Source organism: Fukomys damarensis, unplaced genomic scaffold (genome assembly GCF_012274545.1).
Source record: "Fukomys damarensis isolate Sample0158 unplaced genomic scaffold, DMR_v1.0_HiC HiC_scaffold_14, whole genome shotgun sequence".
NCBI lineage: Eukaryota > Metazoa > Chordata > Mammalia > Rodentia > Bathyergidae > Fukomys > Fukomys damarensis.
Window position 1 is genome coordinate 9,952,472 of NW_022900926.1, and position 19,011 is coordinate 9,971,482.

Sequence of the window (19,011 nt, forward strand, 5' to 3'; positions counted from 1 at the left end):
AGGCTATCAACAGTTGCACTGTGAATTTTTTTTCAATTATAATGACTTTTCCACCAATGGCAAGGGTGAATTAAATCACCTGAAGGATTTATTTAGCAAGCTTAATAAAATATTAATTTGAAGGGTTCTTTATCCTCAGAAAGCATTGGATATTATGAGGCCATTCTCTAGCTTTGGTTTCTAGGTGATTTTCTAAAGTTCTTGAAAGGACATTCAGAGGCTTGAGAGGGAAAAATTGGGGACAGTAGTAAATTAAAAGCAATTTCACTAGTGACCACGGGAGTTATTCTAACAGAGAATGACCTTGGGTTGTCTGTGTGAAACAATATAAATGTCTGGTTAATTGGCCATGTCTACCTGCAGCCACTCACAGTTTTAAAAATAAGGAAAAAAATCTTTATAATAACTTCTCACCAGGAGAGCTGACATCCGATTTGCTAAACTCCTTATGATTTGTGTACCTGTTCTGCTAATGTGTAATCTCAATCTTTAAAGAAGAGAAAGATGCAATTATAGGGACAGACGAGGCATAAGAATCCCTGGACTTTAAGCAGGTTCAGAACAACATACACATTACTTGATTTAGTCTTTCCACAATGGACGTGTATACCAAGACATTGCACTGTTATCTTCCTAAATGTCTATGGTTATTATGCGTTAATTAAAAATAACCAGGGCGGAGAGTTTAGTTCAGTGGTTCTGCCTCCTGCTTCACAAGTGCAAGGTCCTAATTTCGATCTGGGGTACTAAAAAAAAAAAACTCTAAAAACAACTTAATAATGGAACCCGCTTGAGTGATTCTACTTGTGGCACTGAATGTGTGCGAGGTGCTCACCTAAGTATGCACTTGCTGTTTTCAGGGTTTCTGAAATCTCAATGGAGGTGGCCCAGCCAGGACAGACGGCAGCAGTGACTCCTCCTGCTGACCTCATAGAGAAGTGCGATTGTCCCTCTGGCTACGAGGGCCTGTCCTGTGAGGTAAGCCAGCTGCGCCCCATTGCTTCCCCGAGCCCGATGGAAAGGGGCCCAGATGTGCCTCTGCTGTGACCCATTTCTTTTTCATACATACTCGCAACCTGTTTTATCCTATCGCTCACAGTGAGGCACAGCGGAGAGAGGATGATGCTCCCTCTGCCTAGTCATACACATCACCACTGAAAAGAAATATCTGAAAAAAAATTAAAAGATCTGTAAAAACGTGGAGCAGTCAGGACATAACAATGTTTTCAAAAGGCCTGTCTGTTATAACTGATCTATTTTCTTGGCACCGTTTATGAACAGTTAGAGGCATTTAAACTGTAGTGATTATGAGATATGTTTATACTCGATTTTGAAAGTCTTTTTATATGGAACATGACAAAACTTCTTCACTCAATGGCAGGCTGTCCCCTTCAGCATAGGCTTCTCCAAATTGCATAAATTTGTTTCCACTGTGCTACTATCATTCAGTCAGACAATTTCAAACCTGATTTCTGCGATGTGTGTGTGTGTGTGTGTGTGTGCTTTCTTTTGACTTATGCCTTTGACAATCTTGAGAATGGGCAACTTTTTTAGATCTTCATCTCCAGAAAGCCATTCTCCACAAAGACCAGCTATCAGGGACACAGGAATGTGAAACGAAGGGAAAGCTGGCTTTGGTGTGAAGCTCAGCTTCCCTAGGTACGAGGGCTGGTCACTAACCCTCGTTAAGATAGAGATGGCGGATACCAGGTCCCTGACCATGCCACTCTTGGCCCTTTGCTACATATTCCTCTGGTCTCACCTGGCATGGAACACCTGCATCAGCCCCACGGCCTGGATTCTTTGCCTGTAGTCACCTGGTTGGTGCCCGCAGCATAGCAGCTGGACATCATTGATATCTCCCTCACTTACAACCTAAGAGTCTCAGGAAGACCAGGCTGTGGACGTTAGCACGTGCCGTGGTACCTGCCATGTAGTCTGTGTTGGTGTTTGAGGCTCATATTATTGTAATAATAACTAGTGATATATCCACACGTGGATCTATTTCTAAAGAATTTTACCATGTAAGGGGATTCATAGGATCTTGTTAAGGGTGGCAGGCAGGTAATGACGCCAGGTCAAAACGTGGTACAATTTGAAAATATTGACTCTAAGTTTTCTCAGAGGTAGCTTGACATCAGGAAAAGAAAAAGGGATTTGCGTTCGGTGAATCCTGCCCAGCTCTGTTGCTCGGTCAGAGTACTTGCTCTCGCTTGCTGCTGAACCTCAGGGATTTTACCCAAAGAATCATCACGAGCATTAACTTAGCTAAAAATGTGTGTGAGAAAGCCCCTTGTAATGAGGGCTCATCATACAGATTCCTTGTTGTTTAGAGCACAGTTTTATAGACTAACTCCAATATCTTTTGAGGGATCCTTGAAATCATTTTGTACCCTCTTTTGTCACTGCTCTGAGGATAATATTTCTTTGAATATGTCCCCTTTGATCTAATAAATCCTCAAGTAACCCACCTCATTATTTAACAATAACTCTCACATTCATCTGTTTATACATTTACACACATATCTATGCAGTATGTATGTGTGTATAGTATTTCTATATAAAACCTATGAATTTTTATGTAAAACGCATGCATGCTCATACAGCTTATAGTTAAAACACTGAGGTAATGTGCACATATATATTGTGCTCACTTCCCAGTGAGCATGAAAGATAAAATGTTAGAGACAGAAAGGACAGGAGCTTTTTCTAGACAAGAGATGAACTTTTATCGCAAGGACTGTGGCTGTGCAGCAAACTAACTCTCAGACCGTGATCGATTCCCTTAATTGCTTTAGGCCTTCGTTACTATAGAGTTGTCCAATCTGTAAAATGATAGGCTGGATTTGAAGTTCGGAAATCCTCTGACTCTGCAATATGATTTTGCTGTGGAAGGTATTCAGTAAGTAGTCAAGGTTGACCCTGCGCTGTCTCAAAGAGCAAGTTGTTATAGCTCTGCTTTTCCTATATGTACTTAAAATAATATTGTCCGCTTAGTAGTAACACTGGTGGAAAAGCATCGGGTTATTTTAACTCAATCTAATTTTCATTGCAGATTTCAAATGTTAAAATCTCTACTGATTGTGATCAATAGGCTTTTCAAATAGTGTATTCTAAAGTAGGCCTTACTGTTAGTTTTAGTAATATTCAATTAAATGAAAATATAAGTTAGCACAAAGAAAGAAAATGCTAAATAAAGAAAATCAAGAAAAATTAGGAATGTGTACAATCACCTGCATTGGTAGCATAGCCTGTGTCCTGTGAATTTCACATAAGCTCCTATTTACAGCTAATAATTACAGTAATATTAGTGGAGAGATTATGAAGACAAAGTCTTATCTCTCATAATAAGATACCTGAAGTGTTCTCCACAACCCATTGCTTCTAATCCATTATACATCTTCTTTGTAATTCATCTTGATTCTAAAGTGCAATTATCTAGGCATAATATCTAATCATCAAAGCAAAAGCTAAGGACAATTTTGAAATAATACATGCTATTGCAGTAACATATGCTTTGAGTTATAAATACACAAAGCAATGCCTTTGTAATATTTTCACCAAATGTATGGTATTATAGAGAAAGTTGCATTTACTAGTTGTTCATATTTTTACTTAAAATATGGTTGCAAGTATACAAAATTGGGTATGGGTTGCCACTAAAAATATAGTTTGTTATAAAGATACTTAGCCTTTGACTGTCACCTAGAGTGTTGTGACATTGTTGCTTTTTTCCTTAAAAATGTTGCTTCTAGAAATGCTTAATTAATGCAATTTATGATTTGAAGAAGAAACAAGATTACTTAGAAGTCAAGTAAAGGACACTGTTTGCTCACTAGATTTCTTGATGTTGCAGCCATAGAGTTTACTTGGTTAACCTGCCCTTCTCATTAGGTTGTGTTAGGTTTAAATGTAGTTTTAGGTTCTATACAGACTCCACTCATATGCACGACTTTCTTTCTTATAAATGGAAAATATGCAGGCTTGCTGTTCCCTGTAACCATACTGTGGGTATCAGCAATTCAGCAGTGATCCTTAGGCCATGTTCTGATAGTTGCAGCCCCTTCCCATGTGTTAGTCAGGTTTCAGGCTCACAGTTAAGTGGCTGGTATCTCTTGGGTCACCACTTAAATACCTGCCATCTTCTAACTCCTAGAAATAATCAGAAAATCCCCAATTTATATCTGTTATGAAGTCATAAAATCCAAAGGCAGAATGTGGGAATACACTTGTTCTCTTACCCATGCACATCTTTCAGGTATCCTTTATCACATTGGTTGTACCTAGGAGACTGACCTTGTACGATTGTGCACTGTTAAACTGTGTCATTAGGCAGTGACATCATCACGTAAACATACTAGGGTGGATTTACACAAGCTGAGCTGGCTAAGCCATCACCAAGCATTATAACCTTATGGTTCCACTATCCCACGTAAAGTCTCAAGTGACAGAAATCTTGTTACGTGGCACACTGCCTACATGTGCACGTCAAGGAAGGTGGTATGGGTAAGTGGCATACGTTATAATTTCCCTTCTGTGCACAATTTGGAACAATCATAGTTGCTTTTATTTTAGTTTATCCACAGCAGCTATATGTAAAAGATAATGTTGGATAGAGAAATCTATGTTGCTTTGCTGTATGTTGAGCATTAAATATGCCATTCAATCCTTGTGACAAACCTATACCAACACAACAATTCTATATTGAGTGCTTGCTGTATGTGGAACGATCTCAAGCGTATTTTGTCATACACTATCACCATTGAGTATGACCCGTGATCTCCATTTCACAGAAGAGGAAATTGAGGCTAAAGAGCTTGCCCATGACCACGCAGCCAGGCAGCAGCAAAACTACAGTCTGAACACAGAGAAGTCTGTTTCCCAAATATAGAGGAACTTAGGCTAATTATTATGTTACTCCGGGTCCCTGTGTTCCAAGAGAGGACAGCAGGGCTATGGTATTCAAAACCTGCAAAAAGCATGAGCAGTAGGGGGTGCGGCAAGAAGCGCAGTCACTTTGCCTGAGTGCAGAACCCACCAGAAGATGCCAGTGTTTTCCTCGGCTCTGGCGCAGGTCCTGTTCTTACCTCTGAGCTCTGAGACACGAGGGGCCTGCAGTGCCGCACGCCATTCTCCCACCTCTACCCTCCCCACCCTTCAAAGAGACGGAGGATTATTAGAGTAAATTAAAGACAGAAGGAGAGCAGAAGAAAATTGAGCTAGGCATAATTTTAGTACAAGTGAAGAGAACTTTGGAAAAGTCTGAGTTAAAGGAAAAAATGGATGAAATGAACTCAGAAAAGGATTATTTATCTTTTCTTTCATCCTCCATAAGGTTCCACAAAGAATTTTAGATGAGCTTTTTTAAGTAGCTTTTTAAATTCCAATTCAAACATAATTGTTCCTATGAATTTTGCTCCAGTTCACTGAAAGAGGGAAATTGTAGTATTTAGAAAAAAAAGCCTTCAAAAATTTTAAAAAGCATAGAATACCAAAAAAAAAAAAAATCCAAAAAATAAGGTATTAAGAAGAAATAAGTCGCTCATTTTTTTTAAGTGTTTCAAATTTCTACTTAGTGCATTATGGAAGTTTCTTTCTTTACTAACCCTGAGAAACACAATGCACCAGGACAAATGTTAGAAAGAAACTTCAGAAATCATCAGTTACTGCACTTTCTCATTTGTGGGTTGAGGAAACTCTACTCCCAAACAATAACTTGCCCCATCCTTCGACAAAGCCACTTTTAAAACTATTTTCCGTTCAGTTGTGCCCCTACCCAGGAGTTGGTCTGCCTTTTACATGCACATATTCACCGCATCAGAGATGGAGAAGCCTGTGAATCTCAGCCCTGACTGTTCGTTAGATCCTCCCAGGAGATCTGAAACAAACGCTCACCTGACTCTTTACTGATGAATTAGTGAAGTCGGGATCTCTAGGGCTACAGCCAAGCATCCCTGTGTTTAAAAGCTCCCCACATTGCTATGAGGACCTCCGGGAAAGGCGAAGATTCCTCCGTGGAACTCGACTGGAAGGAGCCCAGGCCACAGACACCCCTGCTAGTGCTTTTCTCCTCCCCCAAGCTGCTGTCCAGGGAAGAGTGGCGCTTGCGGAAGCCATGCTGTGAATTGCAGGAAATGGTACCTTAGTGCACACTGACACCTTGGTCCCTGATGTGAAACTTCATCCCATTCCTCTGTGGAGAGAATACCTTCTTTATTCTTCTAAGACTCAATTAAACTTCTGTTTGAGATGTAAAATGGAGCTGGAAACTTCCTTTTAAAGTGTGTAATCTGACACATTTGTGTATGGCAATGAACGTACACACAGACCTCAAGGAAGTGCACTGATACAATCAGAATACTTAGAAAGATATTCAAGGATCAAATCTATGTCAGTAAAATTCAGTTTGATTCCATAGTCAGCCTATTGACGAACTGCAGCAATGCATCCAGAGAGCCACTTTTCAATAGACCTTTGATTGCTGTTGGATTTTTTTTCCAGTTATGGTTAAATGAATTCAACTATAATTTCTAGACCTTATTTTGTGATAATGGTAAAAATGAAGCTTGATTTTAAATACTGTAAGTAAACTTCATTAAAGTATGTGATTAAGTCCACCATCAGACAAATGAAACCACAAGGTATTTTGAATGCTAGTCTGTTTCTTTTATTGGTTTGCTCAAAGCTGGGATGTTATTAAATCTCATTAGAATTTCTTATAGGCTGGTAAGAACAGAGAAACTATGAATTAAATGCTTAATTGAAGTACCCATTACCCAAATCAAAATAAACAAGGGGAGAGTACTGACTCTTGATATGTTTCTTTCTAAAGTATTTCCGCTCTACTCTTAGGCCAGAACTACAAGACTATGGAGGCCGTAGGAAGTTTGTGTCCAATATTGCTTCCTTTCCTGTTTGTCCAGTGTCATTTTCACCAATAGTATCATGGTTTTTAAGTGGAAAAACAATGTCCTACTCTGCCAGGGTGATTTTTGGTGAAGTCGGAAGGGCTGGTTCCCAGCTCCTGAAGAGAAATGAAGCACTGCCGGCCGAGCTGTAGCAGACCAAGTGTGGTCACAGCGCCACTCCGGGAGCACTGTGCCCTCGCTCCCGAAAGCCAGATACGTCCTGGTACATTTCCATAGAAAGCCTGAGTGAACATGAAAGTCTTCATTTTGCATCTGTCAGCTTCACCGGTAATTTTCTGTGGGCTTTCAGGTTTTTACTGCAAAACTGAAGAGAAAAAAAAGATCGAAATAGTGTTCTTGATGGCCTCATGGGCCTAAGACATGTAGGGCTTTTACTATTTTGAATTTCTTCCTTCTATCATCTTTAAATTACATTGATATAAATAATGCATCTGTGGCATTTTTTTAATTTAATTTTTTTGCCACGTTTCATCATTGGACATCGGCTAGTTCTCCGTCAGGCACAGAAGGAGTCGATTTTAGTTTGTCAGGGACATTGGAGCTATCTCTTTGGTCCATATGAAAATGTTAGTTAAAAATAAACTTCTTTCTCAAGTTTAAAAAAAAAAATGACTATTTGAAGCTTTTTCCGGCTAAGAGCTGTGGATGCAAATGAAAGCTTTCCTTGGCTAAAATCTGATTACAGGGAGGCTGCCTGCGTCTGTGGGCAGAATGAGGCCAGCACAGACATCTGAGGCAGCAAAACTGGCGTTAGCGTCTGTAAGTGGTGCTGCCCCTAACACACACGGAGAAAAAAGTCTGTCTTTATAGCCAGTGAAGACCGAAGTGTTGCTGAAACGAGATTCCTAACTTGGCTGTCCCCATTGGATTCCTTTCTTGCAGACGTGCTCACCGGGATTTTATCGCCTGCGTCCTGAACCAGGTGGCCGCAGCCCTGGACCCACCCTGGGCGCTTGTGTTCCCTGCCAGTGTCACGGACACAGCGACCGGTGCGACCCTGAGACGTCCGTGTGCCAGGTGGGCGCTGAGTGTCCTTGGATGAGGGCCCTGCACTGATTTATTTTTACACACACACACACACACACACGCACGCACGCACGCACGCACACACGCATTGCCCAGCCCGTCTTCCAGGATGTAGTTTCATGGGAAACACAGCATAGGCAGGAGGAGGACCACTCACGTTCTACACTTTAAAAATAATGGAAATGCCACTGTTTAACCAGAAATCAAATAACAGCATCTTAGGAGACTACCAGCGGCATTGTTTAAAAATTATGTGAGGTTTCATTTTCTATTTATAACCAAAAGTTGCTTTCTAAAAAAAAATTTTTTGAGAATTATATGAAAACTATTAGGAAAAAATAAAAGCCATACCTAAAATTCAACCTAAATAAAACATAATATTTTAGGTATTTCCTACCAATTTTATATATGTGTTTACAAATAAGGCTTACATCATGCTGATCATAGATGCAGCTTTATATTCTGCCTTTTAAATTTGTTTATCAGAGCATATTTGTTCTAGGAACTCTTTTTAAAAACATTTCTGTTAGTACATGCCACCTTTGCTGTAAAAAAGTCATAGGGAATTTGGCGCTGTACATAATATGTCTTATTTCATCTTTTTTCCCATTTTCCCCCCCTTCATTCAACCTTTCTTCCCTTCCCTGATTTTAAAAGCTTTTTTTCCATTTTTTTGTTTTGTTTTGTTTTTGCTTTTGGCTTTTTGATTTTTTTTTTTTTTTTTTTTTTTTGGTTTTTTTATTTTTTTTTTTTTTTTTGGTTTTTTTATTTTTTTTTTTTTTTTTGGTTTTTTTATTTTTTTTTTTTTTTTTGGTTTTTTTATTTTTTTTTTTTTTTTTGGTTTTTTTATTTTTTTTTTTTTTTTTGGTTTTTTTATTTTTTTTTTTTTTTTTGCACTGGGGATTGAACTTGGGTCCTTGAGCTTGCGAGGCAGGCGGCAGAACCACTGAGCTACATCCCCGGCCCTCAATTCTCTTTTTTAAAAATCGACTTTCCATTCCTTCCCTTTCCCCTCTCCTCCCTGTTCCCTTCCCATTTGAACATGTTCTTCCTCCCTTTGGGTTTGTCACACGAGAGAAACAAACTTGTGTGCCTGCTTTATTTCACTTAACATTATGGTCTTGAGGTGCATCCATTCATCTAAAAGTGACTCAAGTTTATCCTTCCTTGTGGCAGAGTAATACTCCATTGTATATAAATTATGTTTTCTTTATCTATTCAACTATTGATGGGCATGTGGGCTATTTCTAATATTTAGCTATTATAAATTGTGCTGCTATAAAAACAGTGTGCATATATCACTGTGGTATGATGCCTTTAACTCTTGTGCGCACAGCTGGGTCAAACGGAGCCTCTACTTTTGGTTTTTTGAGAACTCTCCATCCTGATTTCCACAGTGCTTGTACCAGTCTGCACTCCCACCAGCAATGGAGAAGGGTTCCTTTTTCCCCATAGCACTTGTCATTGGTTGATTTCTTGATGATAGCCCTTCTCTGTGAATTGAGATAGAATCCAGTGATCTTTTAACTTGTGTTTCTCAAATGAGGAGTGTTGTGAGATATTCTTTAAGATCTTTTATTAGAAATCTCATAATTTACCCTTTTCCCCTATATTTGAGGCTGCTCTTACATTGTTCTCTCCCCTCTAACACCCTGCGCTGTCTTCTGCCACTATCTGCCTTGGGAAGATCAGAATCCTCATGTGTTTTGCACTTGGTATTTCTATTACCATAAGGAATTCCAGTTTCCAGAGTGTCTGCTCCTCCCTAGACCTTGCTCTCCCCTTTCTGTACTCCGCTCTCCCCGTTTCCTGCCTCTCCTTATCTCTGAAACCCTTTCACCCACCCTGTGGAACTTGTGGTCAGTCATCAGCAAAATCCCCACCCAGTTCCTAGTTCCCTTACTGTTCTCTTCATCTTTCCTGGCCTTCTGCCTGCAGGTTGCTACAACCCCATGGCCCTGTACGCAGTAAGCATTGTTTTCTCTGGCATTTTCCTAACCCTGAGGGTAGGACAGATGTCCCTAACCCCCCCGCGTCGGCCCCGTGTCCTCTTCCTTTCCTCCTCCACAGCACCACCTCTGAGTCTCATACCCTCGCTATTTTTCCACTGCATCTGCTTATTAAAGTCACCTACCAACCCTCAGATCATGCCTCTTATTCCCTGAAGAGGTTTTCCCCGGTGTCACTTCCGTTCTGTCTCCTCCCACACCTATCATAATTCTTGGTGATCTTAACATCCATAACATTTAATTCTTCCATACCCTTAACTGTAGCTTCTTGCGCCTCTGCAATTCTCCATCTTGAGGATGTTATTCCCTGACCACCATTCGTTTTCTCCCCGGTTCTTTTTACCACTTCAACACTTTTCATCTTACCACTGATGCTCACACTGACGCCTTATCTCTCATGCCGTCCCTTTTTAAACCAGCTTGGAATCTGTGGCCCTTTGGTAGCATCCCTGCTTCGCATGCTCGTTTCGCTTGCTCCCCCCACACATTGCCAGTCTCCCGCTCACTGCTTAAGCCCCGCTCTCCACGTTCTCCACAATTATACTTCTCAACCAAACGTTGCCTCCTACTCTCCCCTCCAGTTCGTGATCCTTCTCTTCAAATGTGTCCTCTGTGCTCTTCAATCCTGGTATTTTCTCTGGTTGATTTGCTCCCTCGTATTTCTGCATGACTGTTGCGTAATTTCCCTCCCTCTTTAGCCCCAAACCTCCCCTCCTGCCTCTCCTCATCCTCCTCCCACTCATTTGTTGGTGTTCTTTCCTATTTTGTTAACAAATTGAAGGCTGTGGGGAGGAGGGGCACACAGCCCCCACTGCCTCGGGTACCCGCCTTCCTGAGTCTCCGCCCTTTAATTCTATTTTTCATTGATTTGGATGAATCATTCTTTCTAGAAATACCTCATCTGCCCTACCACTCAAGCCTGCCGCTCTGGGTAATCTCCCCTCCCTCCAGCAGGTCCCCTCCCACCAAACACCTACCCTGTGGCTCCCTTTCACTTCCAGCTACCGCTTCCTCCTGCTTCTTCCATCAGAGTTGACAGCACTCTGCCTACAGCTCCTCTCTGCCCACGTTCTCTTTCGTTACTAAAACCGGGCTCTCCCTCCACAGAAAACCAGAGCTAAAACCAGCGCTCAGCCGGACCATCCACAGCGGATGATGCTCAAAATCTCCACATTCTCCTGAAATGCTGTTAGTTTGCTGCCCCGGCTATGCCATGTTGAGGTTTTTCCAACTCTGTGGTTTCTTATTCTCATCCGTTGCTTCTTTCTCACCATTACCCTGAAATTTACACCGTACCCTTCCTAGGCTCACTTCTTGGAGCCACTTGCCTCCTTGCGGGGATCACGCTTTCAGGACGAACAGGACTCCCAGACCCATGCTAAGAGCCCACAATGTTTCCCCGTGAAAGTATTACCAACTCCCATGATTTGATTTTAAACACATCTTTCAATCTGCCTTAAATTTATTATGGTGCAGGGAAATAATTCATCTTCATATGGACATTTCTATAAAGAAAGGGTTATTGGTATTTCCTTTCTTCTCAGTACATTATGGGATCAGAATCAGCACAAATTTATTTTATCCATAGTAAAACATTTAAAGATCATCTATTCTGTTCTACTTACATTTAAGTTTTGTTACAATGTTTTGCTTACCTTCTTTTTAGATTAAATTATACTATGTGGTAAAGCAAGGCCCTTTATCATTCTTTCTTCTCATTTCCTCAAATAGATGCTCAGATGCTCTTTCAGCCTACATTTTTATTCGCTATTTCAATCAGTTCTCCCAAAAAATATTACTGGAGTTTTGATTGGAGTTACAGTAAGAAACATAGGACAACATATTCCTCAAGAAAGGAGTATGATACTCTTCTCAAACATTTTTATATCATACAATAAACTTTCTTAATATCATCACATCACACATTTTGTATATGAAAATTATTCCTCTATAGCATACATTTTTATTCCAATAGTAAATGTTACATTTTTATTTCAACATAGGACATTTAATAAATGGTCATCGATGAAATATATTTAGTATATATTTATTGTCCAACACCTTTTATTTTAATCCCATAAGCTTGTAATTGATCATTTCAGTTATTTTTCTAGTTACACTAATATATATATTTTGAGGGGGTTCTGGGGATCGAACGCAGGTGGTGGAACCACTCAGCTAAATATCCGACTAATGATATTATTTTTAAATAATTATAATTGCATTTTTCTTACCGGAACTTATATCTGTTATAATATATTTCATTGATTCACCTTTCTAAAAAATGTTAAATAGGAGAAAAAGCAGCTCCCCATTTTATTCCTGATTCGAATATGAATGTCTCAAATATTCCACCCAAATATGAGGCAGGCACTTCATTTAAGAAAAAGATTCCTCATCATACTGAGAAAATATATTTCTGCTTTCTTTCCATCATGGTAAGGTATTTACATTTATAATATGCTTACTTGTGTAGCTTAGGTTGGAGGTGTGAGACCCTGCCTCAAAATTATAAAAAAAAGTTTGAAAGGGCTGGAGATGTAGCTCAGTCATAGGGCACTTGTTTAGCACGTGTGACCCCTGGGCTCAATTTTCAGTAGTGAAGAAAAAAAAGAGGTGATAGTGCATATGCTTTTTCACCTCAAGCAGATGATGAATGATATCATCGATGAAATAACTAATACCAACTCTCCTTGAATTTCTGAAATAGTTGGTTTAGGTGTATTATTCTTTCACTACCTGCTCATTTGTAAAATTCAGTAACTGAGGTGGAAGGGTTAATTTATACATGGATAAATAATTAAATTCATCATCCTTACGTGGTTTTTCTGTGGATGCTTTGATCAGGATCATGTTTGTGTCATATGATTAATTTAAAAAGTTTCACAAGGAACGCAACCTAATTTTATTTTTATCAGGATAAAAGTGATTATCTGAATAATGCCCTCTTTTGACCAATTGGTTATTATAACAATTTTTGTTTTATAGCAAGGCTCTCTGTCAGTCTATTTTTCTGAGAAATCCTAGATGAAGTAAAAACTAAATAAATACTTCCATCAGACACACACATAGCTAGTGTAAATTGTTATGCTCTGAATTTTTATATTTTCCTCCAGGGAACTTACAAGTTTTGAATTGAGACAGTTTCATTTATCTTTGAAACAAGCCCATGAGGCAAATGGGAAATGGCTATTATAATTCCTCTGCTGTAACTGAAGCAACTAAGGCATAGTGATTTTTCTCCTATGTGGAATAAGGGTCCCAGTTTAATATGTGTTCCCTGCACACTGCAGGGCCATCTGCTTTCAGACAGTGGTACGCATGGATTCTATAAACTTTCTTTTCTTAATTGTTTGTAGTGCATACTTAGTACATCTGTCATGGGAGTTGGTATGGGTCATAACACATCTTAATTCTGTTTTTATCCCCTTTGCCTGTCCTTCCTAACTCTTCCTCCATCTCTTGGTTTCCTAGCATTTTGTAACCGATGTCTCTCTCCTTCCTATTATGCATTTTTACTTTGCTGTCTGTTTATACTCTACATTTCTCATTTGAGAGAAATTATGTAATAATTTGTGATACGTAAGCTCATGTGTCTGATTTATTTCACTTAACATTGTGGTTTCTTTCAGACTTCCTTGACTCAAATCCTGTCTTCATTCTTAGTGGCCTCCCGAGCCTCATCAGTTTCTTTAACCTCAGTATGATTTGAGTTTCTTCATTTATAAATTATATATAAATTTTAAAAATATATATTAAACATATATATTCATATATTCCAACTCAGAATTTTTGTAAGGACCCAATAAAATACTACAAAGGTTTGAGACCTTTTTATTTAGCACATGGTAAACTCTCATGAAAGTAGCAGTCATGATAATGATTGTAATGATGGTAATTAGCATACATCTTTAACTCTTTGTAGTTCCAGACATAATCAGCTGATAATCAAAAGGATGAAAAGCATTTGTCTGTCTAGTGCTGTGCTACGTTTTCTTACTTAGTCTTTTTGGGCTGTTGGAATAGAATGCCGTAGACCAGGTGGCTTATAAACAACAGAAATGTATTTCTCATGGTTCTGGAAGGTGGAAGGTTTTAAAATCAAGGCCTAGAAATTTTGGTGTCTGATGAGAGCCTATTTCTTGGGCATGGATGCTGCAAGGAATAAGCTAATTTTGGGTCCATTTGGAAAGGATTCTAATCCCAGTCATGAGTGCTTCATCCTAAAGATCCAGTCACCTCTCCAAGGCCCCACATTTCCTAACATTATCACCTTCTGGCTTCAGATTGCAACGTAGGAATCTAGAAAGGACACAAACCTTCTGAATACACCATGCTTTGGCCCTCAAGGCAATGAAATTTGGAAATGTAGCACTCATTTTCTTTCCTTTCATTACCTCTTCAGTAAAAGCAGAGTAGATTCAAAATATATATTTCACCCCAAACTGCTATCATTGTGTAATTATGCTGGGCATTGTGTCTAATGGCATTTGCAAGTGAAAGCTTGGTTTTTCCTAGGTTTTAATAAATTCTATACCCTTTACACTATTAGTTATTTCCAATACTTCTGTGACTGTTGACCTTGAAGGAAAACTTTTTTTTTTTCAAAATGGAAGAGTAAAACATTTGAACCTCAGGCAGAGGGAGGAGGCAAAGGTGAGTGAACTAACACTTGTGCACACACATGCACACTCATGCACACACGTACACGGGGAGCCACATGATGGAGGAGGGGTAGACGGATATTTCCATGTTCTCATGGAGTCATCAGTACGCTCCATGGTCAGGATTATTTCTCTTGTTTTTCACATGAAGCCTCAGCCTGCTCAAGTAATATTTTCAACATCAAAATTTGAAAATGTTACTTTTATTCTATCATTGATCTGGTTCATGGCCTGAAACACTGTCAATATCTGCAGTTAAACTATTAACCCGCTCCTCAGTCAATAGATCTTTAACTGGAATCCACTGTGCTGAAAGGTGTTTAGTAAACTTTCATCAATCTGTCTAACAACCTTACGGCACGTTCTTACCTCTCTGAAAATGAATGCTAAGAAAATTGAAGCAATCTCTTGCAGCCTTGTCCAAAAATATCAGAATTGGGTTTCTAAATTACTACTAACTTATTTTCTACAAACCGAGAAGGAATAAATGTTCATTTATTTGATCAAATGAGTTTAATTTTAAAATCCTGGGTGAATTATATCCTGGAGTACGGATAGAATCTGCAAAGTTACTAAAGGTCATATATGAGAAATATTTTAGAAGTCATGAGAATATAAATTTATCAGAAGATAGCAATAAAATGGCTTTCCAAACTTTTGAAGGAAAAGGAAAATATCGGAAGCTGATATTGATCTCCGTTGAACCTGATGGGTGGCTTATTTAACCACTGTCATGTCAAGTACAGAAACAGTGCTTACTATGAATCAGGAAAGAGCCCTTCAAACTAACTCACATCACACTATATTTTGCTATATATTGCCAAGGTTATATACAGAATATCAGAGCCCTTAGTTTCCTGAGTGTTGGCATAATATCAGTTTCCTCACATAGTGTGATATGTCATATCTCAAATTCAGCAAAACCAAGAGCTAGAACACATGGCAGAGAGAAAGCTGTAGAGGTGTTTCCAGTGACAAGACATAGGCTTTGCATTTGACTCTGCTGTGCTCTTAATATCAGTTGTTTGAATAGGACCTGTCAAATACTCATGATATAAAATTGCAGGTGCAACTTAATTCATTGGATAGTGGAAAAATTTCAAGTGGAATTAGGCCCACAATTACCAAAGTAAAGTTTATAGAGAAGATTTTGAACTGAGCTCATTTGCCCCTTCGTTCTGAGGCATTTGCTAATAATTATTTCCATATGCCCATCTTATGATGGGTGCTGGGCCTAACGATGTGAATTCCATAGGTCCTGCCCTCTAGGAGCTCATTTTTTTATCACCTAAGGGAAAAACAAAGGAAATCGCACCTAATATTAATTCATGTGACACGGAAGTTCTCACTTGTTTGCACATTGGCCAAGAACGAATATAGGGCATGTTTTTTTGTGCAAGATCTGAATTAAGGGTGGAAGTACATTCGATATGTTTATGAATCATAGCTAGAGACTTATAAACCACTGTGTTTTGAAAGAAATTCAGAATAACTGGGACTTTTAAAGGTCTGATTTGAAAAAAAGTTTAGGAAGCAAAAATGTTCTTTAAAAATGAGTATCTTCCCTGTAAAATGGGAATTAGACTTAACCTGTGTAGCTTTATAAGACAAAACTTAACACTGACTGAAAATTAGAGTGAAATGTTTCAGACAGCACAAGTTAAAGCTTCATAGTTTATAGTTATGCAGGGTCAGAAGGTCTGCCTTATAAGAATTCTTGCATTTATGTTATCTCAACAAAGTAAAGGAAAGACTAGTCTAACTGCTTGCCTTAGGTCTAAAATACTGTGATATTACTTGTACATTTATTGTTAAACTTCTCATGAGATGTATAAAGTAGAGAAATTTTTCCTAAAGGCTAATTTCTATGTGAGAGCAAATACATACACTATTGGACAGCACACCGGAAAGTCAATTGAAAGGGCTGTGTCAGAAAATTTCAAAAATAGCACCGAGATTTATGTGTTGTGTTTGTGGACCTAAGCAGGACATTTGATTCACTTAACTGCGTACAGTATGTCAGCAACCTTCAGGAAGATTGACTATCCTGAGAAGTTAAAATATTTGCTTGCTCTCTGAAGAAATCATAAAAGTTTCAACTATAAGAAAAGTGAAACCATACTTTTGAATTTCTGTATTTCAGCAATGATCACTATCTTTAAGTATTTTGATATGGTTAGTAATGTTACTTTAGGTTGCATACAATAATTAATTATACGCTGATTTTATTGTAAAAGCAAAAGGCTAAATATTATTGTTGAAGATCCCATGTGCTTTTGGCACATATTCATTCCTAAACTACAAAATATGTCTGTTAAACACTCCCCATTTAACACTTACTCATTATTTGACATCTTGCTGCAAGATTTGAGCCTGAAATTCATAGATAATTGCCTTTTCTGGGAGCCATTATCTCTTACAATGCTACCCTTACACATGGAATGGGTATTTTATTGCTAAAATATGGTGGCTCTGTTGGATGGACAAATAAGAAAGGTTGACGGTGCCTAAATCAACATCAAAATATAACAAATCATTTTGTCCCGATAACCACTTTTTTTATTAGAGTAAAACTTGTTTTTTTTTTTAATCTTAAAAATATCGTGATATCCTAGGGTGTGCAAAAGAAACAGCAGCTAGATAAGGCTGGAGGGGAAGCACGAACAGATTAGGGAAAGGTTTCCCACTCAGCCTGATGCTGAGGAAGACCCATGCAGACTCTCAATCAAGAGAAGGGTGTGGTTTGATAGAAGACTGGACAGAAGCATTTGGAGACAGAGTCTTTAGCTAGGAGGCTATTCTGATAATCCCGGGAAAAGATGCCAATGGCCAGATAAAATCAGTAGCAACAAGGAAATCAAGAAACAGAGAAAAATAGAACTGTAGAATAGTGAGCAAAGAGATATCTAGGATAACAGAAGCCTGTAGTTTGCTAACCTGAGCCATTCAGCAAGTGAGAGTGACCCCCAACTGAAACAGGAAACGGAGGAATCAGCAAATTGAAAGAAAGATTAGCTTCATACAGAGTCTGGGTGCTTTTGTGTTATGCAATAGCATCTATCCAAGCAGCAATTAGAAATCAAAGTTTGGAACTCACTGGAGATATCAATGATAAATAAAAACAATTCACAGTTTGGGGCTCATAGATACCTAGTGTCAGAGTAATGGAAGAAATCACCAAGGCTGATTGTGTAGGAAAAACAACAGATGAGAAAAAAACAGTAGAATCGACAAAATCAATCTTACTAGACAGAAAGGGAAGAAGGAGTCCATAAAAGAGAATAAGAATAGCTACAGAGATAGGAGATACATCTACAGATTTTTTTTATTAAGGAAAATATGGAAACAGAAAATTTCAGGGAAAGAATGGCCAGAAATATCAGGCACTGCAGAGAATTCACATGTTACGGGGACTGATTATTGGCAGTAAATTTCAATTTAGCGACGAAGATCTTAGGGATGAACCAGGGACAAGACAGCGCCTCCTGCAGACAGAGTACTATGTCAAAGAGCTGGGAAAATGCAGACAAAACCGTGCATTGTTTGGAAGGAAACTGAGATGCACCCAAATAGGAGTTTTCATTTATTTGAAAATAGGAAACTATCTTCCACTACGTGGAGCATGGAAACTTAGGACTGAGGCTGGACGTGTCTATTGGAAAACCAGATCTCTTTTACATGCAGTTGTAAAAAGCAACTGCAGACAACACAGCGTATTTTCAAATATAGCGCCAAAAATGTAAAAGACCAATAGTCTAAAAATGGTAGTGGCAATGTCATGGATTCCATGGAGAATGGGCTCTAAAAAAACAGCATTTCCATGGTGATATCTGTTGCGAACGTGACTTTAGTTATTATTTGTGGTGAAAACTGCACATCGTGTTTGCCATTGGAAGGCAGATGAAGGGTAAGCGCGTTCTTCTGGGCCACAGTCGCGGGTTCGCCTTAGACCCTGCAGATGGCCCGGACTCGCCCAGCAGCTCAAGACAGCGGCTCACGAACATCTGTCTACACCTATTTTGCTTCGCATTTTCCTTGTGTACTATTTATAGGAAGTAAAAATCCCTGTTCTAGAAAGTCAAGCTGAAATTTCCTTTTTGATTCCCAAAATCAAGGGCTGCATTTTCACTAAACAACCTTCGACACTGCATTTTGTTGCTTGTTCTTGGCCAGGCTTTTTCCCCCTGACTGGAATGCATTTCTGGAGGGTAGGGTGTTGTTTTCCTTTACTTATCTCATTGGATTCTCTTACTGCCCATTTCAGCGCCACTGGGAAGGTGGCCTGCTGTACAATTGTTCTGTATTAAATGTCTTTCTACTTTGTGACACTTTTCATTTCAAAACTTTTTATACACTACTCTGATACTTTTCTCATTTTCTCTG

At 38.9% G+C, this 19,011-nt stretch overlaps 1 protein-coding gene across 3 annotated transcripts in view; it reads left to right on the top strand.

Annotated features, from left to right (window-relative positions):
- Nucleotides 1–19,011, top strand: part of Lama2 (laminin subunit alpha 2) — a 563,701-nt gene that overhangs the window by 386,326 nt on the left and 158,364 nt on the right. For all 3 annotated transcript variants that reach the window (XM_033763224.1, XM_033763225.1, XM_033763226.1), the window contains 2 exons: nt 861–978; nt 7,812–7,946. In XM_033763224.1, the coding sequence (XP_033619115.1) occupies nt 861–978; nt 7,812–7,946 (253 nt within the window). The remainder of the gene's footprint in view (nt 1–860; nt 979–7,811; nt 7,947–19,011) is intronic.